We start from the raw sequence: 23,212 nt of genomic DNA on the forward strand, positions 1-23,212 counted from the left end.
TTGAAAAAAAAGGGAGGGGGGAGAGACAACTATGCAAATGGACCAATCTAAATTCCACAGAGAATGTCTACAATACGGAAAGAATGGATGAGATACCTAGAAAGTCAGAAGAAAAAATGAGAAAGTAAAGACAACCAAAGTCATGTCCTTAAACATCCCCATGCAAGAATTAGGGTTCTTAATATGAGAAGGTGAATGTGGTCTCCGAAGATTTGATGAGAGGAAATCAGTCATTAGAAAGTAGCCCTGAAAGGTGACTTTTTATTCAGGACACGACATTAAGAGGAGGGTGGAGGGTCATATAGCATCCTATATCAAGGTAATGTTCCTAAAGGAACCCTGGATACAAAGGGCATTTGCATGATGGTTAAGGGAGATGTGATCCTGTACAAAGAGGGAAAACAGATGAAGACATCTCAGAAACAGCCCACAAGCCTGGTAAAGAGTTATGACATACCCGTGATAACAAAGTCGTAAATTTAGTAGTAAAATTAGATTATAATACTGACCAAGGAGGGTCTTACTCCTGGATTAGATTAAAAAGATCTAAGTACCAGATAGTAGTAAGCAAAAATAAATATTGCTAGCATTAATATGGCTTTAAATTTTGCAACACACTTTATAAAACGAGCCTCTGATGTAAGTGCTAGAATTATACACATTTTACAGAAAAGGAAACTGAGGCAGAGAACAACTGAATGACTTGCCCAGGAAAAGCTAGTGTCTGACATTAAAGTTAAATTCCCAAGGCTCTAGCTATAGTGCAGTCTCTAACAAGAAGACTAGAGAGTATTTTGTTTAAGACAGATAAAATGATAAAACTCAATGTGGCATTCCAGAAACAACAAGGAAACATGCTTCATTAAGGGATTTCAGGAAGGAGGAAGGACTTAGACATTGTAGTATGTACTTTAATAAATGCATGCTGATTGTTGACTGACTCACTCACTAGATTCTTCCCACATCTGAAGATATATGGAATATTTGTTTTGTTCTAGACATTGTAGTTTAAGAAAGATACTGATAAGCTACAGGTGAGTATCACTAGATGGTGAGAACAGGAGTTTGCTGATTGTTTTTTAAGCTTATTTTCACAACACATGCACAGATAATTTGACAACATTGATTCTTGCATAGCCTTGTGTTTCAGATTTTCCCCTCCTTCCTCTCAACCCCATCCCTAGATGGCAAGTAATCCAATATATGTTATATATGTTAAATCCAATCTGTATACACACTTATACAATTCTCTTGCTGAACAAGAGAAATCACATCAAAAAAAAAAAAAGAAAATAAATGAGTAAAACAAAATGCAAGCAACCAACACCAAAAAGAGTGAAAATACTATGTTGATCCACACTCAGTTCCCATAATCCTCTCTCTCTGGATGCAGATGGCTCTCTCCATCACAAGATCATTGGAACTGGCCTGAACCACCTCGCTGTTGAAGAGAGCCACATCCATCACAATTGATGATCATTTAATTTTCTTGTTGCCATGTACCATGATCTCCCGGTTCTGCTCATTTCACTCAGCATCAGTTCATGTCAGTCTCTCCAAGCCTCTCTGTATTCATCCTGCTGATCATTTCTTACAGAACAATAATATTCCATAACCTTCATATACCATAACTTATTCAGCCATTCTCCAACTGATGGACATCCACTCAGTTTCCAGCTTCTTGCCACTACAAAAAGGGCTTCCACAAACATTTTTGCGGGTCCCTTTCCCTCCTTTAAGATCTGTTTGGGATATAGCCCAGTAGAGACACTGCTGGGTTAAAGGGTGTAGATAGTTTTATAGCCCTTTGAGCATAGTTCCAGATTGCTCTCCAGAATGGCTGGGTCCATTCACAATTCTACCAACAATGTATCAGTGTCCCAGTTATTCGTCCTTGTCGATTTGCTGATTGTTAAAGGGGCTGATTGTTAAATTTGTATTATGAGTATTTACACCTTGAAAATCAGAAAATGCTACAAGTTAGGGCTTGATTTATTTTTTGTTGATTATTTAGACTTAAGAAGGTGCTGGAGAAACTGTTATGATACAGATTAAATTTCAAAGCACCTGTTAAAAGTACATTTTCAAAGAGCCAGTTGTTAAACATTTACTAGCACACTCCTGAAATAGAATCCAGAAAATAACCAACATGGTGAAGGTCTCTACTGCATAAAGGTGGAAGTAAATGGGAATGTTTATTTAGTCTGGAGAACAAAAGACTTGTGGGATATTTAAGGAAGATTCCCCACCTGCCCACTCACAATCTAGCTTGGCTCAGCTTCCAATAATGGGTGGATGTTTTCTTCCCACTCCTCCTCCTCCAATAGCAACTTACTCCCCAGAACCTCCATTCAGGGAAGTTCCAGGCGTATCCTCTTCTGTCTCATCTCCTGACTCATTCCTCTTTCCATTATCTTCTCTCTTTCACCACTCAGGTTATAATTCCCTTTTGTTGTCTTTCCCCATTAGAATGGAAGCTTCTTGAGGGTATTTCCTTTCTTTTTGCGTATATCGGTGGGTACTATTAAGTATTTAATAAATGCTAAACGCTTTGTCTAATTTATAGATAGCTGTCATCAAGAAATCAAACTGCTATCATTCAGAAGAGAGATTAGGGTAAAAAAGGGTAGAAGTTACAAGGACACAGATTTTATTCAATGCCATAAATATTTAGTGATACATATATGAGGCTTTCTTTTTCTCATTAGCTCCTTTGAGGTAGATAAATAGCAGTAAAATTGCTTTGAAAAAGAATATAGACATTTTACTAATTTTCTTAAATGAGTACATTTGCATAATTTTAAGTAGATTTTCAGAATGGCTAAGCCAATTCACAGTTCCACTAATAATGTATTAGTGTGCCATTTTGCTGAAGTATCTCAAGCAATTACTTTTCCTATCTTTTCAACACCTTTGCCAATATGCTGAGCATTGTGGGCCAGGACACTAGTGGGGCTAGGGAAGGGGTGACAAATTCCCATGCTCCCCATCACTAAATCGAACCCATGGAACAAACATGGAGCAGTTTGAGTTCTCTTTGCCCCAGAAGAACTAAAGCCCACTAGCTGTGGGCTATTTGGGCAAGAAGGCTATAAAAAGACCGTTAGAACTTTGGTGGGAAGCTCCTGAGACTCTGGGGAACTTCCTTGCTTAATGCTTTTAATCTCATTGCCTATGGCTTATACTAACTCTGGACAACATTTTAACATCTTGGGGACTTCTTTTACCTGGGGGTTATTGTTTGTTTTTATTTAAAGAATTGTTCATCTGAACCCTCAGGCTCTGCATGATCCAATGTACCTGAAGAGGAAGTATGGTCTGGGACTTTGGGACTTGTTTTGATTAGCATTTTTCTAATAATTAGTAATTTAGAGCTTTCTTTCATAAAAGCCAGGAAATTCACAAGTTTTCTACTTATTTCTCATAGAAATATTTTAGTTATCTATAAATCTCAGCCATTAGTTCTTCATCAGGGATATGTGATTACAAAGAATCCCTCCAAGTTTTTCCTTCTTATCTTTGTAACATTAATTTTGTTTTTGAAAAGCTTTTCAATTTACCAAGACTGACATCTATTTTTACAACTGCCTCTATTCCCTCCCTATATGGTTAAAGATTCTCTCCATTCACCACAATTATGAAAGATTCTTCATCTGGGGTTTTCTCATTTTTTTTCAACAGCATGACTTTTCATATTCAGGTCCCCTATCTATTTTTATTGTGGCATGTATAAGAAATTGTCTTTAAGTGATTAAAGAAGAACTGGAGATCATTATTGATCATAAAATAGATAATTTTGATTATATTAAGTTAAAAAAGTTTTTGTACAAACAAAACTAATGCAGACAAGATTAGAAGGGAAGCAATAAACTGGAAAAAGATTCAAAGGTTCTGATAAAGGCCTTATTTCTAAAATATATAGAAAATTGACTCAAATTTATAAGAATTCAAGCCATTTTCCAATTGACCAATGGTCAAAGGATATGAACAGACAAGTTTCAGATGAAGAAATTGAAACCATTTCTAGTCATATGAAAAGGTGCTCTAAATCACTGTTGATCAGAGAAATGCGAATTAAGACAACTCTGAGATACCATTACACACCTCTCAGATTGGTTAAGATGACAGGAAACGACAAGTACAAATGTTGGAGGGGATGTGAGAATACTGGGACACTGACACATTGTTGGTGGAGTTGTGAACGAATCCAACCATTCTGGAGAGCAATTTGGAACTATATTCAAAAAGTTATCAAACTCTGCATACCTTTTGACCCAAGAGTGTTTCTACTGGGCTTATAACCCAATGAGATAGTAAAGGAGGGAAAGGGATCCACGTGTGCAAAAATGTTGTGGCAGCTCCTTTTTTTTAGTGGCAAGGAACTAGAATCTGAGTGGATGATTGGAAAATGGCTGAATAAACTGTGGTATATGAATATTATAGAATATTATTGTTCTGTAAGAAATGACCAGCAGGAAGATTTCAGAAAGGCCTGGAGAGACTTACAGGAACTGATGCTGAGTGAAATAAGCAGAACCAGGAGATCATTATACACAGCAACAAGACTATATTATGATTAATTCTGATGGATGTGGCTCTTCTCAACAATGAGATGATCTAGGCCAGTTCTAGTGATCTTGTGCTGGAGAAGCCATCTGCACTCAGAGAGAGGACTGTGGGAACTGAGAGTGGACCACAACATAGCATTTCTACTCTTTTTATTGTTTGCTTGCATTTTATTTTGCTTTTCATTTTTTTCTTCTTTGATTTGATTTTTCTTGTGTGGCAAGATAATTGCATAAATATATATGCATATATTGGACTTAACAAATATTTCTACCATGTTTAGCATATACTGGACTATAACTGTTTGGAGACATATCCTTATTTTGTATTTAATTTATACTTGAACATATTTAACATGTATTGGTCAACCTGCCATTGAGGGGAGGGGAAAGGGGGAAGGAGGGGAAAAATTGGAACAAAAGATTTGGCAATTGTCAATGGTGTAAAATTACCCATGCATATAACTTGTAAATAAAAAGCTATAATTAAAAAAATTAAAAAATATATATTGAACTACTTGCCATCTAGGGGAAGGGAGTGGGGGAAGGGGAGAAAGTTGGAACACAAGGTTTTGCAAGGGGTAATGCTGAATAATTGTCCACCTAAATGTTTTGAAAAATAAAGCTTAATAAAGGAAAAAATAGAAAAAAATAATAAAAGTGTGTTTTGTACTCTTATTATAAGAATTCCTCTATGAAGGTTTGGATCTGGTTACCTCAGAAATTTCATAAATTTTGTAATTAGTTTAAATAAAACTCTTGAATTTTGCTATCTTAAAAAAAGAAATTATCTTTAAAAATCTAACTTTTGACATACTGCTTTCTAGTGCTACCAGCTCTTCTTCTCAAATGAGGGAATTTTCCCTTGATAATTTATCTTTTGGAATAAATCATATAGTGAGATGACCTGAGTGCAAATCCTGGTGTGATTACTTCTCCCTTTCTGTGACCTAGAGCCAGATATTTAATTTGTCCCAGACTCAGTTTCCTAGACTCATTCAAAAGCTTCCATTTAAAGAAGGCTCCCAGATCATCCAATCCTTCATTTCTTGCCAGCTCTATATACTTCCTATACTGGATTCTGGGGACCTTCTTCCCAGCTTCTCCCACCTCCAACTTTCTCTTGGAAACTTCTTTTTTTCCAGGCTTTTTCAAAGCGCCACTGGATTATGAACTCTGACAGGGATTTTTCTAATTTGTATCCTCAGCATTTAGCACAGTGCTTGGCACACAGTAGGCAATTAATACATTTTTACTGACTGATTGGTTATCCAGAATCTGCTTCAAGATCTCCAGAAAGACCTTCTATCCTCTGAGTCAGCTCATTCCACTTTTAGAAGCTCCAATTGTTGGATGTCATTGGCAAGTTCTTCTTTACTTAGGGCTGCGACAAGCCTCCCATCAACCTTCCCCGAACTGGTCCGAGCCCTGCCTCATGGGACCAAGAACAAACCCACCCCCTCTTCTGCCCCACAGCGTGAAAGGAGGAAGGAGCTGCCCCACCAAGCCTAGAAAGGAAGGTCCAAAGCAGGGCCCCCCCAAAAGCCACGAGTGTCTCAGACTATTTATGGAGCACAAAATAAGGCGATGAGAGGCTTCTGCAGGTGCAGCACCCCCGTGCTCTCCCCAGCGCAGGTGTTTCCTCAGGACTGGAGGCTGCTGTGAGCACGTGCTGAGGAAGCTCACCTAGCTGAGTGGGGCAAACAGGGGACGGCTGGGGCATACTAAATGAAAGCTGGAGATGGAGGAGGCAGCAAGGGGGGCCTGGAGGAATTCAGAGCTATTGTTGAGAGTCCAAAAGAGCTCCCAGTAACTTTACATTAAAGGAAGCAGAGATGAGCGGTTCCTGGTGGACCCTGAGCCACAGAGGACATCCAACCCCCGTCCGAAGTACCTCATGCCCAGCCTCGGAGCATCTCAGGCCCACCTCCCATCCGGAGCACCTCACATCACAGGTGCAAGAAAAGAAGACTGGGCTTGGAATCAGAAATCTAGGGCCAAGTCTTGGCTCGAGTCAGTTCTTATCTAGCTTAATCCCCTCAGACCAGGAAATTGAAACATCCACAGTAAGTCAGACCAAGGGACTTCCCAGGCTCACATCAGCTCCATAAAACTCCAAGCTGTGGGACTTTGGGCAAGTGACCAACCCCTTTCTAAGTCTCGTTTTTCTCATCCATAAAAGAGATTAATTTTTTTGCCTCCATCACTTCTTGATCTCCAGAACGCTGCAGTGGGAATCTTTCCTAGTAACCACCATAGGAGGCCATGTGGGTAGAGCTACGGAGACAGGGGCTCAAGTTCTGCCCATGACACATGGTAGCTGTATGAACTAGGCAAGTCTCTTAACCTCTCAATGCTCTAGACCAGTGGTATCCAACACAAACAGAAACAGGGGCCACCAAACCCCACGTAAGGAACCTCGTGGGCACATGATGACTGAGAAAGCCACCCATGCACACTATCTACCGTTCACTGTATTTTGATTTATTTTGTTAAACATTTCCCAGTTATATTTATATTTTAATCTATTTCAGGCATCCTGGGGATCGCTGTGGCCACATGGGCCACGTTTGACACCTGTGCGCTAACCAACTTCGCAAGCCAGTACTTTGTGGATAAAGGTGCCGATCTGCAGGGAGTCTCTTCATCCAGGAGTTCCCTCTGCCAGTTCCAGACCATATACCCTAGCTACAATTAGTTGAATGTATTTTTAACAGACAAGAAACGACATTTACTGATCTCCAAGTCATTCTTATATCTGTTTCAGGTGCAACATCAGAACACTTATTCATTCATTGGAGCCAACATAAACAATAATACAAAGAACAAAGATTTAAAATGAGAAGAACAAATGGCAATTAAAACAAACCCAACTCAATCCATTTTAGCAAATTACTGATGACTGAAAATAGGAAATGGATGAAGGAAAGGACATTGAGACCTCTTAGAATCAGTTTAGAAAGATATTTAACTAGTGTTAATTAAGTGGCATAACAAGGAAACCAAAATTTGAAAAAAAGACCCCTAAGTCAGCAGACATTTCATTTGATCTGCCAAACGGAGGAAGGATACGGAAGTCAAGGGCAACGGTGGTTTAGAACATAGGCCAGTTTTAGAGGAGAAGATGGTGGAAGATCAAGTAACAGATCTTATGTCTATACAGCTCTTTGAACATTTTCTCCCTTAGAATGTGGAAATCCTAAGGATTGTTTTTGCCTTTCTTTGTATCCCCAGCACTTAGCACAGTGCCTGGCACAAAGCAAGCACTTAATAAATACTTGAGGAAGGATTAATGGAGGGAAGAACAAGTTTAAAGAGAGCTCATCAAAAAAACTCAAGCAGGCAAAGTCATCTCAAGAGCACTTAAGGATAATCAGCTAAGATTTTGGGAATAAAATACTTTTCTCACGTGGAAGTGACCACATATGAACCTGAACTCCATAGCCTAAGATACGTTGCATGAGCAAGTGGGTATAACAAGGTATCAAAGGAGGTCTAGGTCACTCAAAAGTCTCTGAAAGAGAGAAGGAAACGGCAAAAACTGTGGCCCCTAGGATTACCAAAGGAAAAGGAGACAAAAGAAATCAATAGTGACCATCCCATAAGGCTACTTTCACTTTACAAAAATTTTAAGAGCCTGATCTGCACTTATATACACATCAAAAGCCTCCATGACAAGGATATTGGCAGGCTGTCCAAAGCAATAATCCACAGCGAGAAATCTCTTGACCATCATGAAGCTGATTGTAAATGGTAAAGAAGGCAAGATTCCCCCCCCCCATTCTAACTGCTGGCTGGCTATAATTATACCTTAATCCCTCGAGCAAAACATACCCCCAAAGGCTCTCTTGAACAAGGGGTCTACCAAGTCATGTCAAAATCCCACAAGTCACTGAAAGATCGCATGTTTTGAGGATCATCGACATCAGCCAGGCAGAAAATGGGGAGATTCTCGTTGGCCAACAGCCTTCCATGCTGTCAGATGTCGTCTGAGCAAAAGAAGGAACTGGGACCATTGGCCAAACCTTTCAGATGTTTGCAAATGACCCTGTCTTATGTTCATCAACCCCTGGCTCCCGGAAGGGATCCACAGGGCAAGAGTATGACCTGTCTACAAGCGAAGAGCTGATAATGGACAATGCAAAGAGCTGCTCTGCCTCCCACGGGAGGAGGGTGGTCTGGATGGCCTTTGTGCCATGATCCCAGGCTGTCAACATTGTCGTGGCCACGATGGAATTACAGATGATCCAAAGGTCCAATGGAGAGGTGCGGGATGAGCAAGGAATGACTAAGCAGGAATATTCTCATCACCCTGGAGTCCAGATTTAGAACTATGGGGACAACCCCCTCACCTTACAGATTAGGAAGCTGAGGCCCAGTGAAGATGGTCACGCAGCAGAGAGAGATCCGAACCTCAGTCCTCAGACTCCAAATGTGGAAACCCAAGTCTGTCTTACGTGGAGCCTGGATTCTTCCATTAGCTCCATGAAGAATCCTAGGGAGAAGAAGTCCCAGCTCTCTTCCATGTGATCCTCTTTCCAGTCCATGATGGCAGCTCTCAGGTTCTCTCTCCAACTGCCCTCTCAGGGGATCCTGGGGCTGTGTCCTCCACTACCCTCACGGCAGCCTGGCCCTGCCCCAAGGCACGAGTGCACCCCCCCCATACACTCCAGCTTGTACATGCCCTTCTCCAGCTGTGGGCTCCAGAATCAGGCAGATTGCTCCAGATGTGGTCTGGGGGGTACAGGGTAGAGGTCAGAGCGGTCGGCAACTCTGTCATGTAAGAAAGTCTCCCACAAACCATCCCATATGGTTGCAAATGTAGCATAAGACTGGGGCTGAGCTTGCAACCCCCCAAAACTCTGATGCATTTTTCATAGCCCCCTCCATCCCATCCATGCTTAGGAAGTTCAGATTTTTAACCTAAATGCAGCAATCTGCATTGATCCTTAATACATTTCACTTTATTCCTGATCAAAGTCTGTCCCCAGTGTCCACAGACCTCTTGTCTTCCTGTATTAATCTGGCTCTGAAAAAGGATTCACTCCTTTCTTCTTGGATTTCTTGATCTGGATTCAGCCTCCCACATTTTCCAGATCTTTTTAGAGGAGTTATGGAGCTAAAGCTTGATGTACTTCTGCTACTCTGCCATCCTGACTGCCTCCCAGGGACTCATTATTGATACTATCATCAAAGAAACAAAAGCAATAATCACCCTGTACATACATGTGCATGTGTGTGTATGTATGCATGTGGATATATATGTGTGTGCAAATGCATGCAGTACACACACACACACACACACACACACACACACACACACACACCCTGTGCAACGAGCTGCAGGGCTGCAATACTGACTCTGCTGGGGGTCATTGTGGGAGCCAAGCTGAGAAGGGCAGGACTCAGAGTGACGGGTGGGAAGGCCCAAGGACAGAGCCCTGGGGCCCTGTGCTTCAGACTGACCTCGCCCTAGTCCCAAACCACAACATTGCCAGCTTCTGGCACGCGGTCTTAAACTGAGGTCGCAGCAGAAAATGGGAGACAAGCAGGTGGGTCAAGAAGCTGCCAGGCGTTCGCTGCGCAAAGGCTTGGTCAGAAATGCTAGGATGCAGAAGCAGCAGGCCCTGCCCTCAAGAAGCTTCCATTTGAGTGAGACATCAGCCTCCACAAGGTGGCCAGGGACACCCGCTACATACACCAAGGCAAGGTCCGGAGAGTCCCGAGCTTGGCTGCCAGCTAATCCAGGAAGTCCAGGGAAACTTGTCTGCAACATTCCCTGGACCAAAGAGCCAAGCTCAAGGATCCTTTTATTTTTAAAGGAAATGAGGACGACCGAGCATACTCTTTAATGAATGAGGAAAGCAGGTGGCAAGCAAGTGCCCTGAGACCTCGGCACTCCCCATCAAAGTCCTAAGACAGTTTTATTTATTATTATTATTATTAATTTTTATGAGTGTCTGAGATCAAATTTGAACTCAGGTGCTTCAGGGCTGGCGCTCTATCCACTGCGCCACCTAGCTGCCCCTCCAAGACAGCTTTTGCATCTTTTTTGTCCAAATGGCCCACACGTGAGTTCTTGATTAGACTTCCTGGCCCACGATACTCATCAAGTTAGCCAAGAAGAACAGATGGGAAAAGTCAATGTTGGAAGGGTTGCAGAAAAAGGGACAAACTGATGCATTGTTAGTGGGTTTGCAAACTGGTCCAACTATTCCAGAAATCAATTTAGAGTTATGCAAAGAAAGTGACTAAAATGCCCATCCCTTGTGAAAAAAAAAATGAAATAAACACTGCTAAAAGGTGAGAATAATGGTAAAGCACGTAGCATAGCACCTGGCACAGAAGCAGGCCAGTACATGATACTTGGTCTTTTTCCTGTCTTTAATACAGGATTCCACCCCGTCTTCCTCTCCTTATTTGCTCCTTCTGTATACACTCCAAAAACTGACTGAGCGCAGGAAGCAGGCAAGCTAGATGTTCTAAAGCGGGTAAGAGACGTCTCTGGGGAGGGCACAAGCTGCGGGAGGAGGCTTTGGACACCAACATGGAAGACTCAGATCAGCTGCAAGACAACTTTGCTTCCCCGTCGCTCCCCCAGTTTCCCTTCTCATGTAACATAAGATCTAGAATACGAAAGACTTTGCTGACTGCAGAACAAACAATAAGAACAGTAACAGCTGGTGGTTAGCTAGAGCTTTAAAGTTTGCAGTGCATTTTACAAAGATCTCACCTGATCTTTCCTGGGGGGAGGCCCTATCATCATGCCTACTTCATGGATAAGAAAACTGAGGCAAGCAAATGTTTTGCAGCTGTAGAGATCTGAACTCAGAGCTTCCTAATTGCAGGCTCAGAGCCGGCCCCGGTAATGGGCTTGCCCAAGGACACTTGCTCTCCTGCACGTTCATCATTTCCTTCCCTGCCCCCTGCACTATGGGTAGTGAAACCACGGGATCCAGCCCCCTCCCCAGGAGAGCAGAGACACCTGAACGCTGAGTTAAAAGATCTAACCAGCGTCCGGACCAAGTGGATCTTGGATCTCAGAGGCCTCCATACGGCCCTTGCTTCTAGTCGGGTTTGTTTTTGTAAAGCATGGAGCCTCCTGCTTGCCTGGCTCCTGCTTAGGGAGGGAATTCTGACTCAGCAGAGAGCACGGGCCTGCTCCCAGCACTATCGGCCCTGCCTGGCTCAAAAGAAAGAGAGGGGAACGGCCCACGGAGGCCCCCAGTCAACCCTCCGCAACACAGAGCTGCCTAGAGAGAGGGGGGCAACTGGAGCCAGCCCCCACCTCATGGGAGTCAGAAGCTAAGTCACCAAGGATGGTCCGGCTGATCCCTGTGAAGCCGGTGGGAACCCCCTTATTCTAGAGCCTGCCCATAACCCCCAGTAGAGGGTCTGAGAAAGCTGGCAGGAACTGCAGCTCCCAAGCCCCGATCCAGGGACCCCCAGACTCTAGCTGAGAAGGGAGAAAGGTCAGGAGCTACAGGGCCTGCCATCAGAGACCAGCTTGGCTGTTTACTCTCCAGACCCTTGAGCGCGAAAGCTCTCTTCCTCCTACGGGTCCTGTATAAATAGAAGGGCTGGGACAAGATCCCAGGGCAGGGATCTCTCCACGGCACCCCCCACCCGCTCTGAGGCAGTCGGTGCCAAAGGAGACCCCTGAACCTCTAACAGCTGTAACTTAAGCTGCCCATCTGTACCAATGAAAAGAGCTTCCACGCAGGGAGTTCCCCGCCCACCTCCCTGGGAGGAGGCAAAAGAAGAGACCCAGGAAATAAGTGTCCACGGAGAGGGGGGCCAAGGTCCAGCTCAAAAGAAGAGACCCTCAGGAAGAATGGCTATGACTGCAGTCCAGGGTCTGGGGTGAAGTCCTCATTTTGATACGTGCTGCAGCTATCACTGGGCGTCCAAGCTAGGGAAAATGTGGGCAGGGCCCCCTGTCTGCTGGCCAGCAGCCCCCACTTCCAGATCCCCCAGAAGTCACTCCATACGGCTCCCCATCTGCTGGCCAGCAGTCCCCCGCTCCCAGACCCCTCTCACTGGGAAAGCACTCCATTTACTGGCTGTGTGACCCTCAGAGCCTCAGTTTCCTTAAAATAGGGATGAAACAGCACCCACTTTAGCGCTCCAAGACATTTGCTAGCTGCGTGACTCAGGCAACGAGCAGGACTTCAGAGCTAGTGCCTGCAGGGACACCTCTGGGGCGCTGCCTTTTTGGGGAAATTGAGACCAAAAACAAAATGGGGAGCAGGACACTGCTCGGAATCCTTCCCATATGTTCATCAAAGCCCATCCCCAGAAGGCATCCCCCCCCCATCCCCACCCCATGAAGTAGACGTCTCACATGACGCTTTGGAAGTGCATCTCCAGTGCAGATTATTGTAAACAGAAAGCATCGCCCCTTGTCCCCTGGAGAGTGAGGCCCACAGCCTCCTCTGCTCCCTCATGGTAGTGGAGGAAGGAAGTCCAGCTGCCATCCATCCTTGGGGAGGAGGGTCTTTACAACACTGGGAAGCTCCACTTAATTTCCAGGGAAAGCTGATTTCCACGGGGCCCTCTTTGCCTATCCAGGGGATACCCTTGCCAGCTCTGCTCCCCAAAGATGGGGTCCCGATCTCTGAGCCCCCAGCCTCGGGCCCCACTTGGGAAAATCTGCAAGACTCAGTGGTATTGGCCAAAGTCACCCTTCTCCCACCTTCTGGAGACACAATTGTGAAGAAAATATGTCCACTTTAAAAATCAAGAAATGAGAGAGAGAAAACAAGAGAACTGATGTCATGTAATTCATGTGGTTCCAGTTTCCTTCATGTGACTGAAAAAAAGAAAGCGGGGCAGCTCGGGGAGGAAGGGCCATGGCTGGGAAAGAGTGGGATGGCCCCGGGTGGCACAAAGCTCTGGCCAGGAGGCAGACCCCTCCATGTCTCCTCTCAGAAAACCCCCAATGACTGGAGCACCACCCCAGGCTCCCAAGCTCCCGGGGGTCACCGATGCTCCAGCCCCTAGGAGACTCCAGCGAGACACTGGGGACGGTCTCCAAGGTCCTTCTGGCAGCCCTGGGCCCACAGGAAGATGCCCGCTCGCCTCCCTCCAACAAAATGCAGAAAATGGCACCAGGAAACAGCTGTTCTGTCTTCTCCAGTGGCCTGGCCACACTTCCCTTCCCCCACTCCTCACGGGGTCCCTCCCCCTCCAGCTCACAAACTGGCTTGAAGGCCTCCTATCTGGTCTCCATCTGGTCCATCACACAGCCCACAAACAGCACTAAAGCATATCCTCAGTGCCCTCCTCCACAAGTTTGGGGAACACCCTCTCGCCTCCAGGAGCAAAGACCAAATCCTCCTGGCTCGAGGTTGGTGGGAGCATGTGCTCCTGATAAATGAGAACATTAAGAGGCAACTCATGGCAGGGGTCAAGGTAACGAGCTCCCAACAACAGTCACGGGACAAGCAGAAGGCGAGCTTGCCCTGGGCTGGTGAGAGGGGGCGAAGGGCTGGGGGGGGGGCTCTCAGGGACCTGAGGTTGTTGGGGCTTTGCCAGGAGGGGGAACAATGGCAGAAAGCTCCAGGTTCTGCCTCCCTTGTGTCCAGCTCTCGGGATCTCCATTTGGGGTTTCTTGGCAAAGATCCTGGGGGGCTTGGACATTTCCTTCACCAGCTCCTTTTACAGATGAGGAAACTGAGGCATATAGGGCAAAGTGACCTGGCCTGGGTCACCCAGCAGGGAAGTGTCTGCAGCTGGACTCGAACTCGGGAACAGGAATCTTTCTGTCTGCACCACGCCCCCCCCCCCCGCAACCCCCGGCTGACAGTGTTCAGCACCCAGAAACCTGCGCTTTGTGAACCCCTTCCACCTCTGATGTCCACTCACAAGCCCTAACTCTAATCTGTGACCCAAAGTCCCCAGAAGTCCCAAGTATTAATTCATGCCCAAATATGAAGGGACTCACAGCGCCCTCATGAATAAGCTGAGAAAGCTTTCCCTGCTTTCCCTGCCTCAGAGGAAATCCTTGGGCCATCGGCTGGCACTGCCCATCTGCACTCGGGCCGCGGCCCCCAGGGACCTGGCTGAAGGCAGGCAGGGCACATCCCCCTCACTTTTGGGAGCTGGAGGGTCCCATTCACGGATCAGCCAGGGAGGCCGTCATGACATCCCGAAGCCTCGCGGGACCCCAACCTGTCACGACATCCCGACCCGCCATGGCATCCCAACCCATCACATCGCCCCAATCCACTGGGCCATCATTCCCTCCCAAATCCCTGTGACACCCCAAGCCCTTGGAATAACTCCTGAGGCTCACACTGCCCCCTCCAGGCAGACTGAGCTGGAAGCCCGTTCAATCACTCCACTCATGAAGGCTGTGGTCTGAACTAGAGGCCCAGTTTTATGTGTGCCCAGTTCATAGGATCCATTGGCGACCTCCCTGCCTCCTTGAGCCCAGACTAGAGGCCCCAAACAACACTTCCTCCAAGCAACTTCTGGGGCCACACAGAACACAGGAGAACAAGGGAACTAGCACCTACTATGTGCAGGGTTAGTGCTCCACAACACTTAGGGCCCCTCCTCGCCACATCTCACACCACTGCTGCACCGGGTCTGGGTGCCACGTTATAGGAAGGAGACCGACAACCGGGGAGTGTCCAGGGAATGATCATCTCAGGGAGGCACCAGGGGAAGAGCCCGGAGTCCCTGAGACTCAGAGGAGACACAACAGCCGGTTTAAGGGTCTGAAGGGCTGTCACATGGAGCAGGGGTCGTCCTTGTCCTCTTGAGCCCCAGAGGGCCAGTGGAAGTCACCAAGGGGCCCAGGGAGGTGGAAGGTTGGGCAAACCTTCCCAGCAGTGGCTGCTGCCCCAAGAAACAGAAGGGGCCCCTGCCAGGCCCTGGAGCAGAAGGAGCTGCCTTGCCAGGCCCAGAGCAGAAGGGGTCCCCTGCCAGGCCCTGGAGCAGGAGGGGCACCCTGCCAAGCTGATGGGTCCCCAGTAAGAGGCCAGGGACTACCTGTGGCAGATGGATATTCCTTCCCTGTGTGCTTGGGCTGCTGAGGGCCTCAGCCTTGTAGAAGGGAGGCAAGAAGGATGGCAGGGCAGAACCAGGAAGGTCCGGCCTAGAGTCCTGCCTCCGAGCACCTTCTGAGCTCCTGTGTGCTCGCTGACCCCACGAGCTTCATCCCCCCACTGTCAGTGCGCATTTCAGTCTCACCCAAAAGAGAGGAAATTATAAAGACCCACCCATGGAGGGCAGGAGAGCAAGGGGATAACATTGTGGGATCCCCAGAGAGAACGCAGAGAACAGAAGGCAGGAAGGAGCTTTGAACTTCTATAGAAAAGGAAACTGAGGGGCCCAGAGATACAATGGCCTCCCTGGGATATATGACTTACCCTGCATGGGGCAGGAAACAGAGCTGGTACTGGTTCAGAGCCAAGATGGCCCAGTTCTGGACCTCATGGCAGTGGGTGGAGGGGAAAAGGAAAAGTATGGAAAGGAAAGGGAAAGCGACAAAAGGGGGAAAAGGAAAAAAACAGAGAAGAAGAAAAGAAAGGTAAAAGGAAAGAGAGGAAAAAATTGAAAGAAAGAAGGCAGGGAGGGAGGGAGGAAAAGAAAGAAAAAGGAGGAAAAGAAAGAAAGAGGAGAAAATGAAAGAAGGGACAGAGGGAGGAAAAAAGAGAAAGAAGGAATGGAGAGAGGGGAGGAAGGGGGAAGGGAAGGAAAGGAAGAAAAGGAGGGAAGGAAAAAAGGGAGGGAGGGAGGGACGGAAGGAGGGAGAAAAGGAAGTGATAAGGGAAGGTTAAGAGAATCAAGGGAGAAAGAAGTGACGAGTAGGAGATTCACTTGGGCCTCTGTGCTCTCTTTAAAAAATCCCCCTTTCAAAGTCACAGCCCAAAATGCTGGTCTAGGGCTCCTGGGGCTCTGGGATAGTTTTAAAGGCCCAAGAGAGGCAAGGAAATCCATTCTTTAAAGAGAATTTAGCTGCCACCAGTTCCTCTCCTGCAGGCACTCATTTTACAGAAAGGTAAACTGAGACCTACAGCTGGGATGTGACTAACCCAAAGCCAAAGTCAATAGGGTACAAGTAGGGGATTCAAAGCCAGGTCTTCTGGTCCCAGATTCACACTCTGTTCCCTCCCTGAAAACTGCAAAAGACAAAGAAGGAATCCTTCGCAGCCCCATTTAGGTGCCCGGCTCCTAGAACCTGTCAGCTACGGCTTCTCCAAACTTGCATAAAAGCCATAAACGGGCAAAGAGGTGGCTCCAGCTTCCGTGGGGCTTCATGGCACGTGATCTGTCACCTGTCAACACAGACGCTTGTTTCAGGCCAAGAAAACGGAATCACGGAATGGGATTTCTCCAAGCCCTGGCTCTGGCAGCACCCGCCTCCAAAGCCCGGTTGCCCCCCCCAGACAGCGTGGGCAGGATGTGCACAGCCAGACCCTTTGGCCGGAGACTTCGGGGATGAGCCGGACAGGACGGCGAGGTCCAGTGGAGGGGTTTGGAGGGGGCAGGGAGCCGGGTTCTGCTCAGTGCCAGAGACCAGAACGGGGGGTTGTTGGGGGGAAGCAGCTACTAAGAGGCCGATTTCAGCTTGAATCTCTACAAGGAGGAGCTGTCTGAGGACAGGGGCTGGGAGGTACAGTGGGTAGGGGGCCAGGTCTGGAGGCAAGAAGGCCTGAGTTCTGGCCTCAGGTGTGTGATCCTGGGCAAGTCCCTTCACCCTGTCTGCCTCACTTTTCTCACCCATAAAATGAGCAGGAAAAAGAAAGAGGAGACCGAATCTCTGCCAAGAAAGTCCAACTGAAATGACTGCTCTCCAAGGGGGTGTAGGTCCCCCTGCCTGCAGGCGTCATGGATGAGCCCAGTAAGGGCCTGTGGAAGAAGGCGGGGGTTGGGCTAAATCGTGGGTGCTCCAGATCCTCCAGATGCAGAATCTCATTTCCGGCACCTTTCTTTGTCTCTCCAGCCCCTAGCACACACGCAGACCTTAATGCTGACTAAATGCACAGAACAAGAACCACAGGGCACCGAATGACATTGCAGCTTTTGTAAAGCACAAATGCGGACGCCGGGCTAAGGTGACAAAGTGGCACTCTGTCCGCGGGGGTGTCACTGAGGGGAAACTGAGGCCACGGCCTCGGAGCCCACAGAGGGACAGACGGGTCAGGCTGAGCAAAAGCAGCGTCAAATTGCTGTGGAGGCGAACCCGTGCTCCCGCCAGAAAGTAGGCACAGGGCCCCCGAACTGCTTCTCACATTTCCCAGAAGCAAATAAGAGGATTTTAAAAGTTAGGCCGTCCTTAAGGTCCAGACTAAAAACATTCACAAAGAGAAATTATACTGCACACACATAACACACATGCACACGCATACACAACATGCACACACGCACACAACCTCCCTCATTCAACACTGGCCAGACCCGGGCGCTGCTTTGGGGCGTACAGTCCTGGTCTGGAGGACTGCCCGTCCGGCGGGCAAAGGGGACATCCCAGAGAGAACGGGAAATTCAAAGGAGCCCTTGGCTTTTGTACTCGGCCCTGGTGCCCCATCACCTGCCCAGTCCTCATCACAGCAGATGCACTCCTACTCCACCATAGTTGTGAGGCAGAAGCTCAGCAGCCTGGAGAGCTCTAGAACAGCCCCCCAGCTGCTCTCGTTCCACGACTGCCGAGGCCCGAGGCTTGGAAGGGCCTGGCTGATGGGCTCAGGGCCCCTGCTGGGCTGGGGAGGCTGGCAGGCCACCCTTGGTGACCACGGTGCCCGGCTCACTGCACATCACGCCTGCTGGCCTCCCTCAGTCCTCCTCAACTCCAGACCCTCCCCTGTGCTGATCACCTCTGACTTCTCCAGCATGCAGCACTCGTGCTTATCCAGCACACATGCTTGTTTCCGGGCTGCCTCCCTCACTGGACTGCAAGCTCCTTGAGGACAGGCAGTCTTCTGCCTCTTTTTGCATCCTTGGTACTTAGTACTTTGGGTCCTGGAACAGAGTAGGCGCTTAATAAATGCTTCCTGATTGTTGTCTGCCTCATCAAACTGTGAACTCCTTCAGGGCTTCATAAATGCTTTTTGTTTGATTGATTTATTATTTCCTTCTTCAGCCTATAGTGAACTCCTTGAGAACAGGGGCTGTTTTGCCTCTTTCTGTACCTCCAGACTTAGCTCAGTGTCTGGCACATAGTAGGCACTTAATATATGCTTCACCTCTGGCTGACTAATAACAATGCTAGCGGAAGGGTGCAGATGGCAGGGGGCATAAAGGAAGGACCTACTTCCTCCCCTCATAGAGATGAACATCCATAAAAAGAAGACATGTTCCCCAATCGCCAGCAAAGGGCTTTTCAGACTTGTGTCGACCGGAGCGACCACAGTCACTGTAGATACACAAACCCAGCAATAGTAAGCATTTAATAAATGCATGTGGACTGACCGGTGCTTAATAAATGAGGGCTGACAGAGGCAGGAAGAGCTAAAGGCATCAAAGGAGATGCATCTTTGGACGTGGCCAAGGAGGGCATTTATTTTGCTCGACTGGGCAGAGTTGTTAGAGAGAAAAATACTTGTTGGCTTTTTGCTGTAATTAAACAAGTAAAAAGGCTTGTTCCAAGGGAGAGGTAAGAAGCTGAACGAAGGTGGCGACCTCATCAATGAAAAGAAGGGGACCCAGCCGAGAAACAGCACGACTTGGGGCATGGCCCAAATGTTCCGTTTGTCGTTGTTGTTACTCGATCCGGTCCGCCGCTTCCTGACCCTATTTGGGGTCTTCCTGGTGGAAGCACTGGAGCAATGATTGGTCATTTCCTCCTCCAGTTCATTTTACAGATGAGGAAACTGAGGCAGACAGGGTGAAGTGACTTGTCCAGGGTCACACAGCTCATAAGTGTCAGAGCCTGGATTTGAACTCAGGCCCTCCTGCCTCCGGAGATATTACATAACTACAGAGTACACTCACAGAAGTACATTAAAAGAGCACTGCCACATACATTCGATCCAACTCGGGTTCTCCTCCTCCAGGAAGCCACCCTCTTGATTCCGGTGCCTTCCCTCTGTTGTTTCCCATTCAATAGCCTGCTCTGTCTGATGTGTTTGCATGTTGCCCCTAGATTTCAAATGTCCTGGGCCCAGGGACTGCCTTGTCTCCCCTTGTACTCCCAGGATGGCAGGGAAGTGGTGGGTGAATCCATGCCAGGCCTGGGGACCAGCTCATAAAATGCACTCCCTGTGACCACCGGCTGTGTGGGAACCTCCCATGTGAACTAGTCACCGACCTTCTCCAGAACTGTTTCCTCGGCTATGAAATTACAGGGAGAAGGAGTCAGGAAGCCTGAATCCCAGCCCCGGTGCGCCCCCACCAGCTGCGGGGCCGGCCAGCCCCCTCTCAGTTTCCTTACCCGTGAAATTGGAGTCTGGATGACAGGAAGCCTGAATTTTCGTTTTATTTCTGGGATTCTGTGACTAGATCTTCCCACTCAGTCAGCTCAAGATCCTGAGCATCAGCTAATTTCTCCCCAGAGGAGATGGGGGGGCAGCAATCAGGGGCCCAGGGGCAGGGACAAAAGTCCCAGGGCTTTTGGGAATAGGAAGGGACTGGGCAAACTAGTTTGGCTCTAAAGAAGTAGTCCTGAAGATAGAAACAAAACAGGCAGTCAATGAGCAATTATTAAACACCTCCCATGTCAGTCAATAAGCATTTATTAAGTGCCCACTATCTGATAGCACTGTACTAAGTCCTGGAGATAGAAATGAAACAGGCAGTCAACAAGCAATTATTAAACACCTGCCATGTCAGTCAATAAGCATTTATTAAGTGCCCACAATCTGATAGTGCTGTGCTACATCCTGGAGATAGAAGTGAAACAGGCAGTTAACAAGCAATTATTAAACACCTGCTATGTCAGTCAATAAGCATTTATTAAGTGCCCACCATTTATTAAGTGCTATCTGATAGCACTGTGCTAAGTTCTGGAGACAGAAATGAAACAGGCAGTCAACAAGCAAATATTAAACATCTGCCATGTCAGTCAACAAGCATTTTTTAAGTGCCTACGGACAGGCACTGTGCTAAGTACCGGAAACAGAAATGAAACAGGGCAATCAATAAGTAATTATTAAACACCTACCACATCCATCAATAAGCATTTAGTAAATACCTACTATGTGTTAGACACTATACTAAAGGCTATGGTGGGAATGCAAAAACAAAAAGCAAGACTATAATTATAATTCAGGTAAGACATAATATCAGGTCTGTGCTCAGATTATAACATTGGGAATGAAAATGATCCCCATAACAACAACATTAATAACAATAATAGTTAGCACTGGCTTTGAGTTTTGCAGAACACTTTATATACATTATTTCACGGGATCCTCATCACAACCCTGGGAGATAGGTACTATTATAATTTCCATTTTGTAGAGGAGAAAATGGAGGCTAAGCTTGAGGAAAAGATCTGCCCAGATGCTAATAAAGGGTCTGAGGCAGGATTAAAACTCAAATCCTCCTGACTCACTGTACCAAACCCCAAAGACAGCTTGTGAAGTGGGAAGGATATTAGATCGGGCAGGAAGCCTGGCTTCCTCATTTCCTACATGAATGCCCTTGGATCAGTAGATTTTTAGTTCCCTCCTAGGCAGAAGGGGATTTCCAGATAAGAACCTGAATCTATCCATTACCCTTCTTCCTTTCCCCCACAAACCCCAACCAGAACTTTTATTTTAGCTAGAAATGCCAGGATAAAGACGACATCTACCTCTGACCAAGCAGATTCATTTCAAATTTCTTAAGCCCATGGAAAGAAAAATGATAATCTCTATTTGAAAAACAAAAATCCTACTTTATCTTTAAAAAGTTAAATGTTCCAACTGTGCCCTCTTTTGTGGAGCTGCTGGTGCTGGCTGACAGGTCCATCTGGATTTAAGAAACAAGAGACTCAAGGGAGGCGGAGCAGAAAACGTGGCTGGGAGCCACCCTTCAAAGGCTGTCCCGCAGGTACCCAACACCTCTCCCGCACCCTGGTAGCCAGCTCCCTTAGCCACTCCATCAAGCCCCTCCCCCACAGGGAGGGGAATGGATGGTGGGGATCCCAACAATTCCAGGGGTTCACATGGGGGGGCGGCAGGGCTGCCTGTCTTCAGGAGGGTGGGGGAGGAAGAGCTTTCCACTCTCTCAGTAACGAAAATAGTCTGCCTGGTAAACAGTGACCGAGCCTCATAGCCAAGCCTGCTGGGAGTCAAGTCCCAGGGTTAAGTTCCGGCAAAACAAAGGGAGCTGCTTGGTCCCTGCCCTCAAGAAGCTTACGATCTAACAGGCAAGACTTCAGCTTAAACAACTACCAGGGGGTAAATATGGAGAAGCAGGCAGGATGAGTCACAAAGGGGGGTGACCCCCCAACCCCAGAAACCTGCAGACCTTGCCCCCACAGCCCCTCCCTCATAATCTTCTTCAACTTCTCTCCAGCCCCCTCCTCAAGGGGCTACCCTAAAGAAACAGCCCGGCGCCGGCAGCAGCTTCGGCACTAACCGGAAGCGCCAGGAAAAAAGGGGTCTCCTTTCCCCTCCCCCTTTCCATCCCGGGGGGAGGGGCTCAGCCGTATTACTGCAATTAGGGAGGAGCCATCCCGGGGACTCAGTGTCGTCGGACTCCCCGCTGGGAACCCGGATGACAACGGCCGCCCCCGCCCCACACCCTGCCAGGACTGCTCGGCGCCACAGCTGAGGGAGTTAACCTACAACCAGGGCAAGGCTCCCCAAGGAATAACCGCGTTTTTACTCCCCCAAAGGCAGGATTCATGCTTCAAGGGAACTAGAGGGTTCTAGAATACCTCTAAGACTACCTCTGACAGGGGAAACTGAGGTACAGAAAGAGGAAAATTACTGGCCCAACGTCACACTGCCAGGAAAGAAACGGATCTTTGGGGAGGAAACTCACGGCTCCAAGCCCTACAAACACCAGGGATCCCTTAAGTTCCCCCAAGCCCACCGCGCCTAGCCCCTGAGGGCGTGGGCCTGAGAGCGGCGACACTCGCCCTCCCCTCACCAGGGCAGGCAGGAGGGCAGCAGTCGAGGCCCCGCCAAGCCTGGGACGGTCCACGTGCAACCCGCGTTCGGAACCCACTCGTTCGCAGCTCCACCCCTCCCCCTCCCCGCCCACGGAGGCGGGAGTGAAGGGCGAAACTCCGTCCCGGCGAAGAGATGGGGAGGGGTCGCGGCATCCCCGGTTCCGTGCCCCGCCCGCCCCGTCCATTACCCGGTTCTTCAGGCGCATCTTCTCTGCAGCGGCGGCGGTGGTGGCGGGGCCCGTGAGGGGCGGGGGCGGAAGACGAGCCGGAGCCGGTGCCGGAGCCCGAGCCGGTGCCGGAGCCCGAGCCCGAGCCCGAGCGCAGCGCGGGGCAGCGCGCGCACCAGCCAATGGAACGTTCCCGGGAGCCGAGCGGATGCAGAACTGCGACACAACGTTCGAAGGGAGCCGGCCCCCGCCCCCTCCGCGAAGCCTCGCACGTGCAGCCAGGGCAGCGGCGGGCCACGTGGCGCCCCCCCAGGGGCCGGGAGCCTCAGCAGGACCGCTGCGCCTCGGGCGCCCAAGCCTCCAGGGCCCCTTCCCTCGCCCGGCCGAAGGGGGCCGTAACCTCTGTCCTTCCGGGTCACAGGTGGGGC

The 23,212-nt window shown here is 48.2% G+C and overlaps 1 protein-coding gene across 1 annotated transcript in view; it reads right to left on the reverse strand.

The window, feature by feature from the left end:
* The window catches only part of ELAVL4 (ELAV like RNA binding protein 4), a 138,003-nt gene extending 115,062 nt beyond the window's left edge, over positions 1 to 22,941 (reverse strand). The window contains exon 1 of the mRNA XM_051999728.1: positions 22,806 to 22,941. Coding sequence (XP_051855688.1) covers positions 22,806 to 22,823 — 18 coding nt within the window. The 5' untranslated portion in view covers positions 22,824 to 22,941. The remainder of the gene's footprint in view (positions 1 to 22,805) is intronic.
* Between the last annotated feature and the right edge of the window lie 271 nt (positions 22,942 to 23,212).

Source organism: Antechinus flavipes, chromosome 4, assembly GCF_016432865.1.
Source record: "Antechinus flavipes isolate AdamAnt ecotype Samford, QLD, Australia chromosome 4, AdamAnt_v2, whole genome shotgun sequence".
Lineage (NCBI taxonomy): Eukaryota > Metazoa > Chordata > Mammalia > Dasyuromorphia > Dasyuridae > Antechinus > Antechinus flavipes.